This window comes from Vombatus ursinus, unplaced genomic scaffold (assembly GCF_900497805.2).
Source record: "Vombatus ursinus unplaced genomic scaffold, bare-nosed wombat genome assembly UNPS02005659.1, whole genome shotgun sequence".
In the NCBI taxonomy this organism is placed as follows: domain Eukaryota; kingdom Metazoa; phylum Chordata; class Mammalia; order Diprotodontia; family Vombatidae; genus Vombatus; species Vombatus ursinus.
This window is the reverse complement of record NW_020945437.1, coordinates 5,110,027-5,131,236: the sequence shown is the minus strand read 5'-3', so window position 1 is coordinate 5,131,236 and position 21,210 is coordinate 5,110,027. Positions and strand designations below refer to the sequence as shown.

Here is a 21,210-nt window from a genome sequence, read left to right as displayed (position 1 = left end):
TATCTAAAACCAGCCACTGCATAAAGAGATTGATTTTGTTCTGAAATCTGGTAAAGTTATGTCACTAAAAAACTATTTTCTTTCCTTTTCCAATAGAAAATAAGGAAATGGGGGCACGCTCTTCCATTTAGTAATTGTAGATAGGTTAAACCACAATTCAGAGCCACCAGAGAAAGCAATTCTTAGGGAGACTGAATCTCTTGGTCATTCACAATTTAAACCCTGGTGACTCACCTAATAATAAGACTTATATACACTCCAGAAGTGTAAGACTTTGGCTTTGGAAGAAGCTAGGATGGCCAACAAACCAAACTCTTGCCTGAATTTAATACACCATCAAGCTAGTCTAATGGGGCTGAACCTGCTATTTCTTTGGTATAAAGAACTGTCTGATAGGAAAGCTGCTGCTACAAATGCATCACTGCCTACTCTGAAATATATAGTCTTACTGAATTGCATAGAGCACTGATAGGTTAAGTGACTTAATTGTGCAGGGTCATACACCCAGAGGTAGTGCTGAAACTCAGTTCTTCTTGGTCCTGATTGCTTTCTCTACACTACATGAAGAATCCTTAACCTAGATTCCATGATTTTGTTTTTTAGAAAGACTTTGGTAACTGTATTTCAGTGTGATTGGTTTTCCTTGTAATTCTATGTATTTTATTTTGTGCATTTAAATACATCATTCTGAGGAGTCCATAGTTTTCACCAGACTGCGAGAGGCTGTCCATGAAATGAAAGAAGGCTAAACCTACTACACCATTCTAATCTATGCCTCAATTCATAAGAGCATTGAAAATAAGCATGGCACATCATTGGACAAAATAATTTTACACTCAATTACTATTTATTATAAGACACCTTTCATGACATGCTCTTCTCCCCTCCCTCCCCAGCTGTTAGTGCTCCTAACAGAAAAAAAAACTGTGTATTTATTTTTACACATATATATTTGATTTTTTTTTCTGTATGTGTTATACTTAGTAGAATGAATTCTCTTTAAGGGTAGTAATTTTTGTTTTTTGTGTCTTCAGGCCTAGTACAATGCCTGACATAGGAGGTGCTTAATAAATGTTTGTTAAGCAATACTGAGTGTATTAAGTAAAAAAAATCAGCTTCTGTCTTCAAGTCATTTTCATATAACACTCCATAAGCTCCTCCCATTCAATCAGTGAGCTCCATATGATTTTAGACCAAGCCTTGATCAAATTATTATTGGTGAATCTGAATCTATTTGATATTGATTGCACATCATAGGATTTCCTCCAATTCCTTTCCCATCCCCAATCTTTTGGTTGAAAATAACCTCTCCTTCTTCAAAATTCTCATGGCATGTTGGACTTCTCTTTTGTACCCATAGTATTCTGCTGGAAGGTCCTACTTGAATATGTACCGCATTCCCACCATTCACTTCACAGTACACCTTAATAATGGCATCTCTGTTCAACCTGCCAACTCACCTCCCCTCTTCTAGTACCTACTAGTACACACATACACACACACACAAATATACACATACATATTTTATGTACATAGTTTGAATGCATGTGTGTATGTGTGTGTGTGTATAATAAAGGGAAGGTACTGGAAGTGTATGTGTGTATATGTGTGTGAACATGTGTGTGTATGTATAGATATACTATGTGGATATATGTATATATACATACACATATACATGCATGTATACATAAGTCTTATATGTGTAAAGTTTTTTTTTTAATTTTGTCTTCCCATTAGAATGCAAACTCACACGAGGGCAAAGGCTGTTTTATTTTTTTCCTTTCTTTGTATTCCCAGTGCCTAGCAAATAGTTGGCATGTAATAAATGCTAGTTAACTGACTGTGATTTTTCATCTTTGTATCTTCAGCATACTTCAAAAATGTTTGTTAAATGATATTGAACTATGTTATGTAGAAATAAACTTGCATGCTAAGCCATCCTGATTAAACCATTGTCCCAGATTTGTGTAATTGAAAGATATGCACATATTTAAATAGCACAGACTTTGATTTTGCAGTGAAGCAAACCTATCCCTTTCTGAGCTAAGAATTCCATGATTCATTAACTGGAGTCTCAGTAATAGTTTAAAAAAAAACAGTAGTAGGAGGCAGAAATTGAGTATAATGTTAAGAATATTTATTACATATCATTGCTGAGATTAGATGTTGCAAAGATAACATCTTTAATACTGGAGTTATTAGCTCTGTAACCTGTAATAACTGATTCTTAATGCCAGAGTTAAATTGCAAAAATTCTAGTGGCACCTGCCTGGTAAAATAGCCACTCCCTGCTTATGTAAAGTGACTGCACTTTCAGCGATCTCAGAGAGTTCCACAGTCAAGGAATGCCCACAAATATCTTATTTCTGTGGAAGCTTAAAAAAGAAGTGAATTCTTTTATTCTCCAAATGAATATTAAGTAGATTCTTAACAAAGAAGGGTTCTACCATGAAAAGATGCAAAGAGCATCTTTGCTCAAAGGGAGAGAGAAACAATCACCTAGAGACTGTACACACATAATATCCTATTTTCCTCCTTTTTTTATAAAGAAGGGTCATAAATTCATGAAATTTTAAAGAAGCGCTTTGAAGTCGTCTACACCAATTCCCTTCCTGATTTCACAAATGAAGAAACTGAGGCTCAGAGAGGTCAGATGATTTTGACAAGACTATAAAGCTAATTGGTAGAAGACGTCCTCTGATACTCAGGCTGTTTGTTTGTTTGTTTGTTTGTTTGTTAAAGATGGGACTATTAGGGCATTTGGTTCAACCCCTGTCAGGGAACAGTAGAATCCCTGGACTGAATACAAGGCTAAAATTAAAACATAAAAATATATATCCCATATCCATACTCACATAAACTTCCATCCCACAGCCTAGGAGCTGCAGGAGTTAAATGGAGGTACCAGCATCAGTAGTGAGGTGGCTAGATGTTGACAGAGTACCCGTATTAATAGTGTCCTGGGTTGCTGTGTCTAAAGTATTAATACCTTTGCCTGGATTTTTTTTTTCCAAATTAAAGCTATTTTGTTTGTATACAAAGCACAGAAGGTAGTCTGACTTTATATGTGAATTTTTAATTTTGATCAATCTGGAACCTGTTCAACCAAAAATAACTGAAGGATGACAGAGACAATCAGCCTCATGTGGAGAAAGTTCAGCCACTCAATGGGGAGCTCTTCAATCAGCCATAAAACCAACAGTGTGTATCTAATGGCTTTCTTTTTCATGCAAGCATTGAACACCAAATCATGGCAGTCCACACTTTGCTGATCCTCTTTGGTTCCCAGATTAAACCCATGTAGATGGATCATCATCCTGCCATCTCCCCTACATTAACATTTTAAATAATCATAAATAAGAAAACCTCACTATTCTTGGGCACTCATTATCTGTTGGCTGTGGCTGACTTTAGAAGTTTCAAAAATTGCACTAGATCCTTTCGAAGAGTCCATCCTTGTCCTTGTCAGTTCCCAAATGCTTTCAGCTGAAAGACTCCTTATTGTATTCAAATTTTGTCCCATAAGCATTGTTCTGGTTACTCAGCTGATGAAGGGTCTTGGAAATTGAACTCGGTCCACAGCAGAAAACACCAACTGTTTTCCTGGGAAGAATTAGGAAGGTGGGGGTAGGGAGTAGAAAGCCACAGAGATAATTAATTCAGTACATGAAGATAAATGTATTACATGAATTATGACTTGCATATCAAAATGGCTATTGAAAGCTCTTCTGATTATTGCACGTTATAAAGCACATTATTTACCTCATTCTGCCCAGACAAGATCTCTGGATGCAATATTACTATCAGTACCTATTCAATTCTAGTTAATAAAATGTATAAGTGAGTTTCCTAATACTTTTCCATAATGGATTACCAGCACCAATCTGGGACAGCTGATTCCCAGTCTAGGGATTTTCTCCATTCATTTTCTTCTCATGAATCACCTCATATTTCTGTTCCAATGATTCTTCATTGGAAATGAGCAATAAAGAAAATGAAGGAAGAATTTTTCCATTCCAAGAAATCATTTTAAAACCACTAATTTCAATTCAAATTCAAAACAAAAAATTAATGAGTATATGAAATCAATAACTTCATACACATGTGAACTTCATCAAGAGGGTTCCTACTATTCATTAATGTACATTTGTCCTTAAAGCATTGTCTAAACAAACTAAACAAATCCTCTCCCCCCACTTCCTGAATACAAGCATTTAGTTGAAACTTTCTAATATACCTAACAGGAGACATTGTATATTGTAGTTATCTTTCTATCTTATCCCTACCCCACCTTTCAACAGGGTTATAGAATTCACAAGGGCGGGGACCATGCTTTAGCTAAGCTTTCTGTCTACCTTAAAGTCCAGTTCACTGCTCTGTACTCAAAAGGCACATGATAAATATTTGTTGAATAAATTAACAATAATGATGATGATGATGATGATGATAACAAGAACTTATATCCCTCCTGTAAGAGAGAGGAAAAAAAGCCTTAGATTTGTAGCCAAAAGGTCTGCATTCAGGTCCTGACTCTGCCAATTATTATTTTTTGGACTTTGAGCAAGTCTTTTAATCCAATTGGCCTCAAGTTCTCACTCTGTAAAATGAGGAGGTTAGACTAGATGACTTGTAAGGTCTCTTCTAGCTCTAAATCTATGAAACTACAGAATTTACATAGCACTTCAACGTTTGCGAAATGCTTTCCATACAGCACGTTATTTGAGCTTCAAAACAACCTGTGAAGCAGATGCAATTTTAATTCTCATTGTACAGGTGAGGAAATTGACATCCTTGGAATGCCTTTACATCAAGGTAAATTCCACAAATCCTTATGAGCTCAACTGATGTGCTATAGTGCATACCACTGGGCTGCTAATAATGGTACCCTCTTTAAAATATACACCTTTAATTAAAGGTGTGGCAAATAATCAGTTTAGAGGATCTTAATTAGATATTTAAATTAGGGAATATAATATGTTTGAGTCTGACATCAAACCCTAGTAGCATGTTTGTCGGCACTTCACTAAATAAAAGTTCATTCTGGTCATCTGTAAAATAAGATACTAATATTCTGCTCCCTACTTCCCAGGATTGTTGTGGAAAACATGTTCTTTAGGTTATAATGTAAAGCATAAATCTGGTTTGTTTTACTATTTTCCTGGATAGATATAAGTGTATGAGGCAGTTAGGAAGCCCACAAGTGTAGTCCTAGATGAATTGCACATTGACTGTGCAGGGTGGTGTCATGCAATCTTCCAGTTAAAACGTGAAGCCTTGAATTTATCTTTATCTCAACTCTTCTTTTCTTGGATCCCCTATAGCAGAGGTAGAAGGTGGATGGTACAGAATAATGAAAATGCCAAGGAAAGAAGGAGGAGTGATGAGGAGCAAAGAAAACTTTAATGGGAGGAAAAAGGCAGCCCTCAGAAGCATACATAAAATATAACATAAAATAAGATCTTTGACAGAAGGAATTATTTCTTATTTATTTTAGTATACATCCCAGAGTCTACCTCTTCATGTAATAGGTACCTCGTAAACATTTGCTTACATATGGAATGAATGGATCCAATACCTCTCTTGTACAAAAGCTATTAATTACAGGAAATTGAGAAGCAAAAGTCTACTCATTCTCTAATTTTTTTTTTCATTTGAGTAAGTCTTAATCTTCTCTGAATAGATTGTCAACATTTCTTAGTTTTCTCCTATTTGTTAATCCCATTTTGTAACATGAACATTATTGTTATTTTTAATACTCATAAATTATATTAAGTTGTTGCATAAAGCAGTATGAACAAATATGTTCATTCACATTGTCTTCTATTCCTCACTTTCCTTTCCATTTCTTTCCATTTATGTGGTATTTTTTATCTCAAAAAGTAGCTGATGCATCAAAAAGCTGTACTGCCCTTTCCTCAAATATTATGTTTAAAAATCTAGGATAAGTGATACATTTTAATTGGTATAAAGGATAGATTACTAGAATTAAAGACAGGAACATGTAAGTTCAAATTCCAGTCTTATACTTACCAGCTGTGTGTCCTGGGGAAAATCACTCAATTTCTCTAAGCCTTAGTTTCCTCAACTATAAAATTCAAGGGTTGGACTCAATGAAATCTAAAATTCCTTCTGGCTCTAAATCAATGATCCTTTAAAAAGTGGTCCCACAGCAGACAGTGATAGTGTAATATAAAATATCAACAGCAGATGGTGCACATCAGCTCCTCTGAGACAGTTCAAAAATACAGCCCAGTTTCTGAGCTATTGGGCAATGTTTAACAAAAAAAAAAAAAACACAGCAACATGAGCCAATAAAAAAGCAAGAACAACTCAATGATTCCAGACCAATTAGTTATAAATGACCCTCTAGTTTATTGGTAACTTTGATTTCTTAATTAAGCAACTTCAAGGAAGGTGACATGATTCCAGGATTCTATCCCTGCTCAGAATACAAATACCCTCATCAGAAGTTGGTTCTAAAAGCAGCACAATGGTTGACACTGTAACTAACCAGAAACGTCCAAATTAGCTAAAATGGAAGTCTTACCTCACCTTGTTTCTTCCCCGATACATACACAAGCCAAATGGAACTTATGCAAGGACATGCTCACATTGGATAAGAAGACATGCATGGGGCACATTGTGGAGGGAGCGCACACACCAATAACTCCTTGAGGTCTGGGAATGTTTCATTTTTATCCTTGTAGCCCCTTACATCTTCCTGTCTTTAATTCTATCAATCTATCCTTCATATCAATTAAAATGTATCACTTAGCCTAGATTTTCAAACATAATATTTGAGGAAAGGGCAGTACAGCTTTTTGATGTATCCTCAATACCTAGTAGAATGGTTGGCACAAAGTAGGTACTTTCTACTTGTTGACAGACTGAGTAACCAAAGGGGATATTGATAATGATAAGATCAGCGAGTCGGAGAATTCTTAGAGGAATATCTAATAAGGAATTATATTTTCTTTTAGAGATGTGTAGAGCAGATTCAGGCTATAGATAGTCAAGTCTAGTTGGTTGGCATTAATTTTTCATCACTCCTGTTTTATATGCTTTCATATTATGAACACTCTTTTCTCCTCTTCCCCTTACAAAGCCATAATATCACAAACATTCCTATTTAAAAAATATTTTCAAGTGTTTGTACAAGTTAGCTTTTACCTAACTTCCTTTGTTATTAGGGTCTAATATCTGAATTTTGGGTCTGAATTATTTTCTGGCTACAGAAATAAAAGTTGTTTGGGGCAGATGTGATCAGTTGCTATTGTCTCCTGCTGAAAATTCATAAACAAAATCATGTCTCTTTCCATTTAGTATATTTTAAATATTCCTATAAAATCACCTGAGGAAAAGGTTCTCTGAAAGTCCTATTCAGATGTCTCATTGTAGCGTGGAGAAGATCCTTGTTTCTTGAATGCTGAGGCAATGGAGCAAAGCCTCTGATAAGTTCCACCATGCTGGAACAGCTTTGATTTTAGCCTTTGGAACAGACAATCTCCATTTTTTGAGGACTAACTTAGCTAATTACAAGGAGATACATCACCAGGAGATTGGCCTCTTGGTGATGATTTTTTTTTTCATGACAAATTAAAAAAAGGAAAAAATATCTCTCAATCCAGGGTGGGGGGGGGGGGCAAACTTCCACCTATGAAGTGATAATGGGAGAGTGATGAGAAAGGGAACTTAATACACATATATTAAAGCAAATTGAAATTTCATCATTTAAAATTTTCCTATTTTTTAAACTTAATTGTTTAAAAGCAAAAAAGCATGAACCAAAGTTCATATCATGCTAAACCTGCAATAGCCAAGTGAGGATTTATAGTCTCTCTTCCACAGAGATGGAAGGAAGAAGCTGGGGCAATAGTACATGCTGTTGATAGAGACATATCAAATTGAAAGGGATCTATACCACTTCCAATTACTAGTTCTCACTGACTCTAGGTTTAAAGTAAAGAAGGTACTCACAGAAAAGTGGCCATGTTATTTCTTAATAAATTTTAGTTAGAGAGAAACAGTGTAGAATTAAGAATTTAAAAAAAAAATTTTCTCTCCCTTCTGTTGTATCAAGAATATCCACACACTTAGGAGAATAACTTTACCAGTGTGAATAGCCTCAGAATGGAGTTCACACTGAGATTGCTGCTGCTGAAAAACAGTTGAGAAACAGGGTGCAGAAAGTTTTAATGTGATTTCTAAGGTAGCTGTAAATTAAGCTGGCAGGACCCCAGTATTTACTATGAGAACAACAACTGAAGACAAGTACAGTTAAATAAAAGTTTGAGACATGAATTAACTCATTCTAGATAGTATGGAACCTTCCTATCCTTGTTTCAAATGAGATATCTTGATTGTACATAAACCCCCATATTGTTAGAACTGGAAAGAGCCTAAAAACATATCTAGTCCAACCTGCTGATGTTCAAAATGAGAAAACAGATCCAAAGACGTTAAGTGACTTTTAAGTTAATAAGGACAGAAAGCTAAATGGAAGAAGTGGGACTAGAATGCAGATCTTTAGACTTTCAGGCTGGCAATTTTCTCCCCTTATGCTATAATGCTACCAGATGTCACTTATATAGCTATAATATGTTCATCATTATCTTATTTAAAAAAAAAAACTGAGGTATGATGACTTCAGAATCAGAGGTCCTGAATTCAAATTCTATTTCTGATACTACTTTCATAGCCTTGTTAAGTAATTTAAATTCTCTGAGCCTCAGCTATAAAATGAGGGGGTTGTATTATATGGCTTCTTGGGTCCCTTTCAGATGTAAATCCATGATTCTATGATTTTATTCTTTAGAAGAAAAAGTCAGCTCATCTATGCTAGGTAATTATCATGGTGTAGTCAAAACAGTAATAGACTTAAGTAAGTAGATTTAATGAGTCCCTTAAATTCTGTGAGCCTCAGTTTCCTCATCCTTAAAATGAGGATAATAACACCTACATGAAAGAGTTTGATGTTGCTTAATGAACTACTATATGTAGAGAGCTGTACAAACATCAAAATGCTGTATAAGCATTAACTAAATTACATTACCATAGAGGTAGGTAGGCAGCACAGTAGATAGAATGCTAAAGTCAGGAAGACCTGAGTTCAAATCTAGACTTGGATATTTACTGGCTGTGTGATTCTAGGCTAATCTCTTAACCTCTCTCTGTCTCAGTTTCCTCAAATGTAAAATGGGAAAAACAATAGTACCAACCAACCAGTGTTGTTGGGAAGACAGAATTAAATAATATTGGTAAAGTTTAGCACAGTGCTTGGTACATAGCAAGTGCTTAATAAATCTTGTTCCCTTCCCCTACCAAATAAGGAAGAGTTTCCTCTGCTGGTGACCCAAATGCAAATACATGATCATAAACCAAGGAATATTTAGGTACAGTGAAGTGATCTGAGCCAGTCCAGTGCATCTGATATAGCCCAACAATATCAACAAAAATTGACAATGATAAAATTTATACAGTCAGTGAAATATTAGAGGAGTATCTAACAAAAAAATTATATTTTCTTTTGGGGATATATAGAGTGGGGTCAGAGTATAGATAGTCAAGTCTGGTTGGCTGGCATTAATTTTCCATCATTCCTATTTTTATAAGGCACTAAATACCATAATATGTGTTCATGTTATGAACACTATTTTCTCCCCCCCTTTATATTTTATGAAACCATATCACAGACATTCCAGTTTCAAAAAGTATTTTCAAGTGTTTATACAAGTTAGCTTTTAACTAACTTCCTTTGTACTTAGGGCTTAATGTCTGAATTCTGGTTCAGAATTATTTTCTGGCTAGAGGAATACTAGGCATTTGGGGCAGATGTAATCAGTTTCATTCAACTCAGTGACATGGCTGGACTTGAGCCCATCATATGAAAAGATAAGATCTATATTTTACAAATATATACATATATATGTACATATACCCATGCTTTCTTCATGAAAATGTTCTTTTGTAACAGAGAAAAGAAGAGAAAAGATGAAAGAGAGAAGAAAAAATTGTATTGGCTAAGCTACTGACCAAGAATGAATTGTTGGCACAGCTGAGCAGTAGATGGGATGAAACAAAAAATTCCATCTGAGTAAGGGAATGAAGATAATAAGTAGAAAAGAAAGTAAAAGAAATCATTGAATATATTCACAGAGAGTGCTAGAAGAAGTGTCTAGACTGGTCTTGAATGGGGAGTCTGGAAGGTATAGGAATAACCAATTTTACCTTTAAAAAGGAAGCCCTGGCAATAGAACCTTAGGGAAGTTAGTGGTTGGTGGCTAGGTGAGCACAGGAAAGCTGAAACTTGGAAGCATGTTGAAATCTGAGTAGAACTAAGAACTAGGAATGAAAAGGCAGACAGCTCCTAGAACCAAGCAGAGGATGACTCTGTGTGTGTGTGTGTGTGTGTATGTGTGTGTGTGTGCATGTGTGTGTACACATATGTGTGTGTATTTTCTAAGAGGAAGGATTCAGGAGATGAGGGAGGAGAAATATTCCTGAAAAAGCCTCAAGGAAGTAGTCCTAATCAGAGCAGCAAAATGAAGACGAGCACTTAAAGTCAGCCTTAACTAGCTATGTAACTTTGGGCAACTCCCTTGATTCTGTACCTGAGTTCCCTCATCTGTTTTATGACAGGATTAGCCTAGATTCATCTCAGTTCAATTTAACAAACATTCATTAAGCACCTACAAGACACAAGGCACTGTGCTAGATCCTATAGATATCAAAATGAAAAACATCACTTTATCTGACATCAAGATCCTTATAATTTACTTGAGGTGAGGGGAGAGATATGACATATAAGGACGATCCATAATAAAATGTGAAAAAAGCAAAGGAGGGACCCAGGTAAAACATTCTAAGAAAAGTTGAAAAAAGAGATTATTTTCAATTAAGGGAATGGGTATGGGGAGTTATCAGGAAAGGTTTCATGGATGAGGTAGCACCTGAGCTGAGCTTACTTGAATGCATGGTACCTAGAGATAACAGGAAACAGTAGATCTGTTTGACTGAAATGTAGAAGATAAGACAGGCAATCATATTAAATAATGGTAGAAAGGTAGATGAAATCAGATTACAAAGAGCCTTATGTTTAATGGCATGTATTTGATTCTATAAGCAATAGGGAGGCAGAGACGCTTTTTCTGCAAGTGAGTTGTGGTGAGAGTTACACATAAAGATGATTTTGGTGGCTCTGTGAGTGCTTCCTGAAGAGGAAAAAACTGGAGGAAAGGAAACCTGTTAAAAGGCTATTACAACAATCTAGATTCTCTACTGTTATCGGTTTCTAGAACCCAAGGTCACCTCCTTGACATTATGAGATGTAAGTGGACTATATTATTTTTGCTTATTTGGGTCAGTCTTTAATCCACTGAGGTGGAAAACTGCAGCATTTCTATGTGCAAGTTTTCACAGTCATTCTTTAATACTAACAATATTTACATAGATCTTTAAGATTTGCAAAGTACTTTGTACATGTTATCTGATATTATCCTCACAACAACCCTGGGAAGTAGGTCCTATTGTTATCCCCATTTTACAAATGAGATAACTGAAGTAGACAGAGGTTAAGTCACACAGCTGCATAGTGTTCCAGGCCAAAATCACAATCAAGACTGCCTGACTCCAGATGTAGTGTTCTATCATCTGTACCACTTAGCTGCCATGTTAAGTTCATCTAAAAAAAGAAGTCCTCTAATAATGCATCCTAAAACACTTCAATATTGCATTTACTTCAGCTACTATGATACCTTAGAAAAGCAAGCACAGTACGTGATGATATTAATTTAATCACTAACTACATTTCAAAATCCTGTAGGATCAGTACTTACCCTCTGTTACATTTGGCTATTTCATCAAAGAGAAGTTTCCATCTAGGTCTTCCAATAAAAAGTCTAGAATTCAGTGCTTGATACTTTTCACCGATTATTTTCTGCCAAAAATACAATGTTTTATTTTGCATGACTTACAGGTTTTTTGAGATAACCCATTGTTCTAACATCATTCCTAACACCATAGCTCCCTACCAAATCATGAAGAACATTTAAGAATTAAGTGGCAAGGCATTAACTGTTACTTTTAGGAATTATTCTTTTCCTCTTTTTCCTTACAATTGTCTTGAATGCCATTCTTACAAATTACAAATTACAATTTCTTTGACTTGTTTGTTTAAACAACCATAGTATGCAACAAAGAATGTGATCTAACTATTCATTCTCAGCATATATATTTTATAGATGCTGTTACAACACAAAAACTAATGTCAGAGCTAACTAATTATACAAGTGAAATACTACAAACGAGCACCATAAATTTGGAAATATATTCACAGCCATGACAAGTTTAATATAAAAGAATGATCTGAAGGTCTTGGTGCAGTGACAGTGTATACAATGGTCTCTCAAGACATGTTTATTGACTAAATGATGCTTATAATTGACAAAAAGTAATGGAATTGAATAAGAGGGTTAGAGTAGAGAGGGATCTGATGTTGCCAGCAGACAGAGTACTAGACAGGGAGTTGAGGTAGAAATCAGGACATTAACTGTGGTAGAATGGCACCTAGTCATAATGTGTAGGATGATTCAGAAATGAAAAACAAAAAAATTCTAAAGTCAAACTATAATCAATGAACTAAATCAACCATAAAGCGCTATAGGAATGTGAGTTGTTGTGGTTATTATCACTGTGGTTATTGATGCCTAGTTACACATGTCAGCCTTACTCTTCAATGCTAGATTTTCTTGTAAGGAAATTAGGCCAAATGTGCATTCATATTCCCTCTCTATTGCCACCACCCCCACCCCCAACCCAGCACAGAGAACCTTCATGAAAGCATATCTACTGGTAGAGGCTGTATGCAGACCACTGGAAGGCATTGATAGCTTCAAGGATAATCAAAGGGAATTTTAAGCACAAGATTCTGAGGTGAACGCCCTTGGGACAGAATGTCTTTAAAAAATTCCTTAAAAGATGGTTTTTTGCTTGATGGCTCCTTGTTTTAATTACCTGAGGGCTTCAGCTGCCATGCCAGATCTCCCCATAACAGGCCTGATAAGCCTGCTGCAGTTTCAGACAGCCTTAGTCACATACCTGTATTCCATCTGTCTGACTGAGGTACAGCTGGATGTTCACATAGTCAGGTCGGTTCTCCTGCCAAAGCTGGGAGGATATTAAAAAAAAAAAAGATACCAGCACATTGTTTTATTTTTTTCCTGTACACATTATTTCCTGACAAATTCTATGTTTTTCTGATTCCAAATTCTGCCAAAATCTGGAACTTACATATTACATATCCAATTCTGAACAAAATATTGTTCTAGGTACTGAGGAAGATGCAAAGTTTAGAGAAGATATAGTCTCTGTCCTTATGGAGCATATAGTTTGTAAGTATATTTAAAAAAGGTACAAAAATGCCATGTGATGTCTGAGAAGAGGTCAATATCCAAAGAACAATATAAGTAGAGATCAAGAAATCGAGGGTATTTGAGTTTAGTATTAAAGAATCTGTAATGATCTAGTGGAAGAAAAGGCTGAGAAAAAGCATTCCAGGAATAGGAAACAATGTAAACAAAGACAAAATTAGGGAATCACAGGAGATTCAGGGGATTGCTAGTGCCTTCTCTCTGAGATTACCTTCTTTGTATATATCTTATATGTACATACATGTTGTCTCCCTCGTTAGAATGTGAGCTCCTTGAGGCCAGGGACTATGCTTTTAATTTTTTTTTTATATCTCCAGTGTTTAGTACAGTTTTTGACAAGCAGTAAGCATTTAATAAATGTTTATTGAGTGATTCATTGACAGGTAACAATGGAGAGATACAATTATATTGATGCATAAGGAAAATTAGGCAACAGTGAAAGATAAAATAGATGGCAGAGAGAATGGAGATGGATAGCCTTCCATTAAGTGAAAGTCATTTCAATAATCCAGATGGGTTGTAATGATGTCTTGTTGAGGGTTTTCACCATGGTGGTGACAGTAGGAAGGCAAAAAAAAAAAAGGAAATAGATTTAAGAGATAGTGCTGAAGGAAGTTCATACTGAGTTCATTTTTGAGCAGTGGTAAGAGCCAAAAAGAGCCCCAAGGTTTCAAATAAGGGAGACTGGGTGGCACCACTAACAGAAAAATGTAAAATCAACATGCAGGAACAGGTCTAAAAGGCAAGATCAAAACTTCAATCTTGAATATTATGTTTTAAGTAATGGTGAGACATTTAGATGCAAGTATTCTAGTTCCAGGTCTGGAACTCAGAAGAGAGGACAGAGATGGAGATAATGACTTGGGAGTCATCTACATAGAGGTGGCATTTGAAAGCTTGAGACTGAATGGGATTGCCAAGGGAGAATTTAGAAGAGGGCCAGGGACACACCCTTGATGGAACACCCAATTTAGGAGATAAAAAAGTAAGAGCCAATGAAAGTAAATTAATCATAAAACAAATAATACCTAGCATTTATACAGTGCTCTAAGATTTGCAAAGGACCTTATAAAAACAATCTTATTTGATCTTCACAACAACCCTGGGAGGTAAATGCTATTATAACCTTCATTTTACAGTAGAGGAAACACTATTAGTGTCTGTTGAGGAAACTGAGACAGGAAGTAGTTAAGTGATTTGCCCAGGGTCACATAGATAATAAGTGGCTGAGGCTGGATTTAACCACAGGTCTTCCTGATTCCGGGCCCTGTGCTATATTCACTGCACTACCTACCTGCCTCCAGAACTGAAGAATAAGGATTAAAAATCTGTTACTAGTTACTAAAAGGATATTGTAGACTTTTAAGAGAGTTGTTTTATTAAGAGTGGTAGGCAAAAAAAAAAAAAGTCAGACTGCAAAAGGTTAGAGAATAAATAATGAGAAAGTACAGGCAAGAATTCAATCAACCAACAAGCATTTATTAGCTACTAACTATGTGCCAGGAACCAGGGTACATGCAGAGGATACAAAGGCCAAAACAAAAATCCCTGCCATCATTGTCTCTGGGAAGATAAGATGTGTACATACACACAGGTATACACTGAGCGTGTGTGTGTGTGTGTGTGTGTGTGTGTGTGTGTGTGTGTGTGTGTGTGAAATAAATACAAAGTAAGCGGCTGAAAGGGAGGCATTCCCATCTGGTAGCATCAAAAAAGGCCTCATGAAAGATACTGCACTTGAACACAGCCCTGAAAGAGGCTAGGGATTGATTCGAAGACACAGGTAAGGAAGGAGTACATTTCAGTCATGGTATACAGTCTATGTGTAGGCCCAGATATAGCAGACAGAATGGCATGTGTGAGGAACAGCAAGAAAGGAGGTTTGGTATGCTAGTGGAGTGTAAGTAGAGAAATGTAGAAGTCTAGAACGTAAGTTGGAGTTAGGGTGTTTTAAAATGTCAAAGAAGATTCCGTATCTGATCCTCAAGGTTATAGGGAGCCAGTGAAGTTTACTGAGCAGTGACTTGATCAGATCCATATTTTAGGAAAATCACTTTGACAGCTGCAGAGAACAGATTGAAAAAGAAAGAGATTTGAAGAAACACGAACAATTAGGATGTAATTGCAATAGTCCAGGAGAGAGGCAATCAGCTTCTGAACTAGGGTGGAAGCATATGAGGAATCTACACACATTTTTGAAAAGTTACAGAGATAACATATTCTTAATCATAAGCAACGAATCATACTTTTAGGTCTAATAACTACTTTGGTTCTATGCTTCTATACATTCTATTGGGATTTACCAAGAAGTAAATACAAGTTGCGACTCAGAAAATGGCGTTTAATTTACTCTGCAATTTTCAATTCCTACCTTTTAGTGAAAACCAAATTTAAATGCCACCTGCTCCACAAAGCTTTGCTTGCTACCCCAGGTCATTAACAACCTTCTCCCTTGGCCCTCACATAACACTTTTGTTATGTTCCTCTATCACACTCAGCATATATCATTTATTATGTATTGTAATTGCACATGTTTGCACTTTCTCTTTTCACTAAACTGTAACCTCAGGGAGCAACAACTTTGTCTTACCTAAACTTTGAATCTTCCTCAAGACCAGGGATAGCATTTAGTATACAGTCCATTCAAAACACAGTAAGGGCTTAAAAAATGTTTGTTGAATTGAATTGTTTGGTGCCTACCTAGTCACAACAGCTAAATATTGCACTTTATATTCAGTCCCCAAAGCTCCTCAGGACAGGTGTACAGATTACCTGCAGAGCAGGTACTCCCTAAAGGCAGGCAATAAGAACCCAAATAGATTTAAAATTCTCCTTAGAAGCCAACAGGGCTGTTAGCACCTTCACAGGGTTTCTATGCAGAAAGAGCTTTGAAAACCTTGAAGTGCAATAGAAATGTGCAGTTATAATTAGTAAAACAGCACAATACTTTGCACATAACAGAAACTTAAAACATTTTTGCTGAATGAATCATAACAAAGAAAAATCTCAGAATTTTGCAATTAGAAAAAGATGGAAAAGTTATTCCTTTCTCCCTTTTCTAAGATGTTTTTTTGAGCATAATTGGGGGTTAGGGAGACACACCATCAATTTAGAGCTGGAAGATGACCTTAGATGTCATTTAGTCTTCATTTTGCAGACAAGGAAATTGAAAGGTAGAGAGGTTCAGGTTTCACCAGAAGTGAATGGCTGAGCTCCAATGAGCGATCTTAGGTCCTTTTCCACTACCATGCTGAGGCTATATATTCAATCACTGTGCTTCCCTGATAAAGCTAACTATGCTCTCCTTGCCCTTTCACCCCACAGCCCTGTTTTTCTCTGGTTTTTCATAGAGCTTCTTGACACATTGGTTATTATTGACAACAATCCAGCTGATTCTTTTAAACAGCCCTCTAAAAGGCATAAATGAAAGACCAGTATCAAGAAGAGCTGGCATTTATGCCCGGCGGGGGTGGGGGGAGAACACCTATCAATTGTTTCTTTACCAAATTACCTTGTTATGCAGCACACAGAGTAAATCTGCGAACCAGTGAAAGGACTTGATATCCCTGCACACCCAGATGAAATATAGTCTTCTGAGCTTGTATGGTCTCCAGTCATCCCTTTAAAATTAAAATGCCATGTTAGGGTATAAGGCAGCAAAAAAGCAATTAAAGGCATGCCTTAGAAAATTTACTTGCTATTAGAAAACAATCAATAAGTAGAGAAGCCTATTTACATCTTGGTTTCTGAGGATGTATCAGTGGCTGAAGCCCCACATTAGTTTAAAACAAAACACTGGTACCAAACCTCCGTGTAATGATGCATGAATCCCAAGAGTAAAACATTTACACCTGAGGGCCATCTACTATGTATCAACATATCACCTGTCTGATAAATCACTGCAAAAAACTGACACATAAATCAGAATAATACCAATCCTGAACTCTTAGAGGGGAAAAAACAAACTGGATTTCCCTGGATCATGTGGCTATAGAAATCTCACTCCAAAGGTCATTTGATCTTGACCTGTCTTCCCAGAAATCCCGCCCAAGAACCATTCCAGAAAATGGGTTGTTTACCCTACTTTTAAAAATCTTCAGGGGAGAAAATTGCACAATGCCCCTATGTAATGGATTCCAGTGTCACACATTCCAAGAGTCTGTGTTCCTTTTTATTATGATGATGAAGTAGTTCTGAGGTTAAGAATTTGTTCTCCCAGCAAAGGGGATGTCCAAATAGTCTCTAATGCACAATTGAAAACAAATTACTCCGGCTAGAAAAATATAGTTATTTTTCTAAGTATCTCTAATGTCCCCAAATTTACACAATGCATCTGATAGACGGAGAGGAGAGAAAAACACAACACACCTGAATACATTTTTCTTTCTTTTTCTCTATTTTTACATTCCCCAAAATGGACTTTTAATGTGAAGGTTTATGTCTACTTTAGAAAGATACAGGAACTTTTTTTTGTGGTAATTTCCTGCTGACATTTTTCTTGAGAGATTTTATGCCAAATAAGACCATTTGAAATTCTGCTGACAGTCTCCAATTTAAAGCAGCTGATGGCAGAACATTTTCTGGTTAAGGGATCTTACCTTTGGATACTCTCCATTTTTGCCTGTCTGAATCAGCTGGGTGACCCCTCACAGCAGGGCTCAAGAGCTAGCTCTCTATTTTTATTTTTCTCGTATTTTTTTTTATTTTTTTTAAGCAATCATGTTATAGTATAAAGAGGAATTCAGCTATTAAATAATAAGAACTAATGTTCCTTATTATTTTAAGGTATTTTGTTGTCTTTCATATATTTTGCCATTTTAAATTATAGTCTCTATATTGGACCCAAAGATGAATATTAATATTCTAAAATCTCAATCTCTCTCTCTCTGTCACACACACACACACACACACACATAGAATTTAGACACATCAAAGTTTATCTCAAGTAGCTATAATACATGTTAACTTACACCATCTATAATAAAAAAAAAACTACAAGAGATTACATCATGGAGTACAAGAAAATGAGGTTTCTGTTTCATACTGACTGATTTCTATTTCCTCATTGTCTGACTATTTCATTTGACCAGAATTTTTGAAAGAATTGGCTAATAAATCTTGCTAAATTGTTGATAGCAGCCAAACTACATATTAAATTCAATTTGAGATCCAGGCCTCCATTAGAAGCGCAATTATGTTCAATAAAAGTTTCCAAATGGGCATATCCTCTCTAATTTTGAACAGATTTCAATTAAAATTGTACATGTAGAAGTCACAGAGACATGGGATTATACTCTTTGATATGCATAATACACAAAACTACTAGTGAAAATAAGTAAACTAACATTTCTGGTGGAGGAAGTCTGATTTTTTTTTAGCTGTACACTTATATTTTTTAAAACATTTATTTTTAATGCTGATTTAAAAAAAATTGACTTCCAAATTATCTCCCTTCCTCCAGCCCCTCCCCAACCATTGACAAGGAAATCAATATCATATCAACTATACATGAGAAGTTATATAAAACATATTTCCATATTAGCCATGCTATTAAAAATAACATAAATAAATAAATAAATGAAAATCATGCTTTAATTTCTTTCAGAATTCATCAATTTTCTCTTTGGAAGTGGATAGCATTTTTCATCATGAGTTCTTTGGAATTGTCTTTGATCATTGTATTGATCAAACTATTAGCTTTACTTTGATACTGAGACTGAGATATGTGCTTTTTAAAAGCAACTACAGGGGCAGCTAGGTGGTACAGTGGATAAAGCACTGGCCCTGGAGTCAGGAGGACCTGAGTTCAAATCCAGCCTCAGACATATAACACTCACTAGCTGTGTCACTCTGGGCAAGTCACTTAACCCCAATTGCCTCACCAAAAAAAAAAAAAAGTGACCACACATTGAACATTCTATCTCCACTGACAATGGTCTATGTCTAATTAAGAAGATTAAAACTTTTAGACATTTGGAGGGGGCCAATCCAGTTTTCAAAAAATTGATGTTTCAGGTCATAATATTTTATGTACTATAAATTTAGGATTCTTTTATACGACAATAGAGGAGCTCATTTGTTTCTAGCTTACATTTTGTTCTTATAAAAAGACTAATAGTGCCCCTTGAAATTGAATGCATTGTCATTGAATGCAACTTTCTCCATACTAAGTATTAAGAAAAAGGAAATGCAGAAAATCATCAGAACTAGAAGAAGGTATTTATGAACCACAAGCAAACATTTGAAAAATAGATCCCCATGGGTTACTGTGGTCTTGAGTCTTCATCATGACATGTGCAACTTGACTCATCACAAAATACTTATATCCCCAGGATCACAACTGATTTTGTTCTTAAAAAATTCTAAAGTATCCCACTCCATTATTTCCCACTCTATTTATAAAAATAAAATAAAATCCAATTTCAAGAAGTTCTAAGCCCCAACCTCCTATGATGATGCCTAGATTTATGATTTTCACAATATTTTTTTAGGCTATGGAATACAACATTTACCTTGTTTCTACTTGCCACTATGTCAATGGGAGAATAACAAAGGATCATTAAATCTTGGAGTTAAAAAAAGTCATCTAGTGTAATTTCTTACTTCATGCACGTAGCCACTAAAAACAGACCTGCCAAATGGCCATCAATGTTTTGTTTGAATACTCACAATGACAAGGAATTCACAACTTCTCAAAAGATTTTATTCCAATGTTGATATCTCAAATTGATGGATTTTTTTTCCAATATAGAGGATACAGTCAAAATAGAGACTGAATAGTTCTGCTTTCTGTCATTTGGTAAAAATAAATTAGCTGGGTCAAATTGCGGACCCATTTATTTCTTATTCTATTTGATTTTCACAAAAGAAAAAAAAACTTAAATAGTCCATCACCTTTTTGGGGGGCAGGGGTATAGTGGGAAAAGGAGAAGGTACAAGCCTCAGAGGGAATTTCCTTTCCCAGGAGAAACCTATAACAGAGAAATCACAGGTCTAATCCCAATCCCTGTCTCCAATCCCTAAGTGTTTACTAAGGAAATCTGAGGTGTGTAGGGGGGAGAGAGAGACGAAATATAATTTCTGATCCTGCCTGAAGTCCAAAAAAATGTTACATGGGCAAGGCTAGGCTGTGTTAGAGTGAAGAGGGAAAGAATATTTAACAGTGGTTATGAATAATATATCTTTCAGTAAACTAGCTTATAGCTCTACACCTGCTAGAATTTCTTCAAAAAAAAAAAATGGAAATGACTTGATACTGTCTGCAGGTACCAAATGTCATCATGTACTTTGACCACCAGGAGGTAAGTAGCAGAGTCAGGCTCAAAATGACTGCTATAGGGTTATGAAACCAAAATGAGATTACAAGTGGGAGTCTATGTCTAAGCAATAGTAATTATTAAAGTAATTATTTGGAAAAATAGGTAGCTACTCAGTAGGTAGAAAAAAGTAGGAAACTGTAGCTGGAGTCATCTAGCTCCTGAGTAGAATTTCTTTCCTTCCTTCTTTCCTTCGTTCCTTCCTTCCTTCCACCCTCCCTCCCTCCTTCATTCCTTCCCCATTCTTTTGTTTTTTTTCTTTCCTTCTTTCCTTCATCCCTCCTTCCCTCACTCCTTTCTTTCCTCCTTCCCTACCTACTTCTCTTCTTTCTTTTTTTTAATCTCTCCATTACTCCTTTCTTTTGATTCTATCGATAGGTCTCTTTTTTAACCTTTTTTTTTTTTGGCCTGTGTCTATGATTTCATTGGTGTTGGGAAATATTAGTGTGCAAACTCCCTACATCAAC

The 21,210-nt window shown here is 35.8% G+C and overlaps 1 protein-coding gene across 2 annotated transcripts in view; it reads right to left on the bottom strand.

The window, feature by feature from the left end:
• Nucleotides 1-2,115: 2,115 nt before the first annotated feature.
• NOX4 (NADPH oxidase 4) overlaps nucleotides 2,116-21,210 on the bottom strand; it is a 223,993-nt gene continuing 204,898 nt past the window's right edge. For both annotated transcript variants that reach the window (XM_027848190.1, XM_027848191.1), the window contains 4 exons: nucleotides 16,939-17,047; nucleotides 13,096-13,164; nucleotides 11,835-11,935; nucleotides 2,116-3,603 (listed from right to left, as the gene is read on the bottom strand). In XM_027848190.1, the coding sequence (XP_027703991.1) occupies nucleotides 3,483-3,603; nucleotides 11,835-11,935; nucleotides 13,096-13,164; nucleotides 16,939-17,047 (400 nt within the window). In that variant the 3' untranslated portion in view covers nucleotides 2,116-3,482. The remainder of the gene's footprint in view (nucleotides 3,604-11,834; nucleotides 11,936-13,095; nucleotides 13,165-16,938; nucleotides 17,048-21,210) is intronic.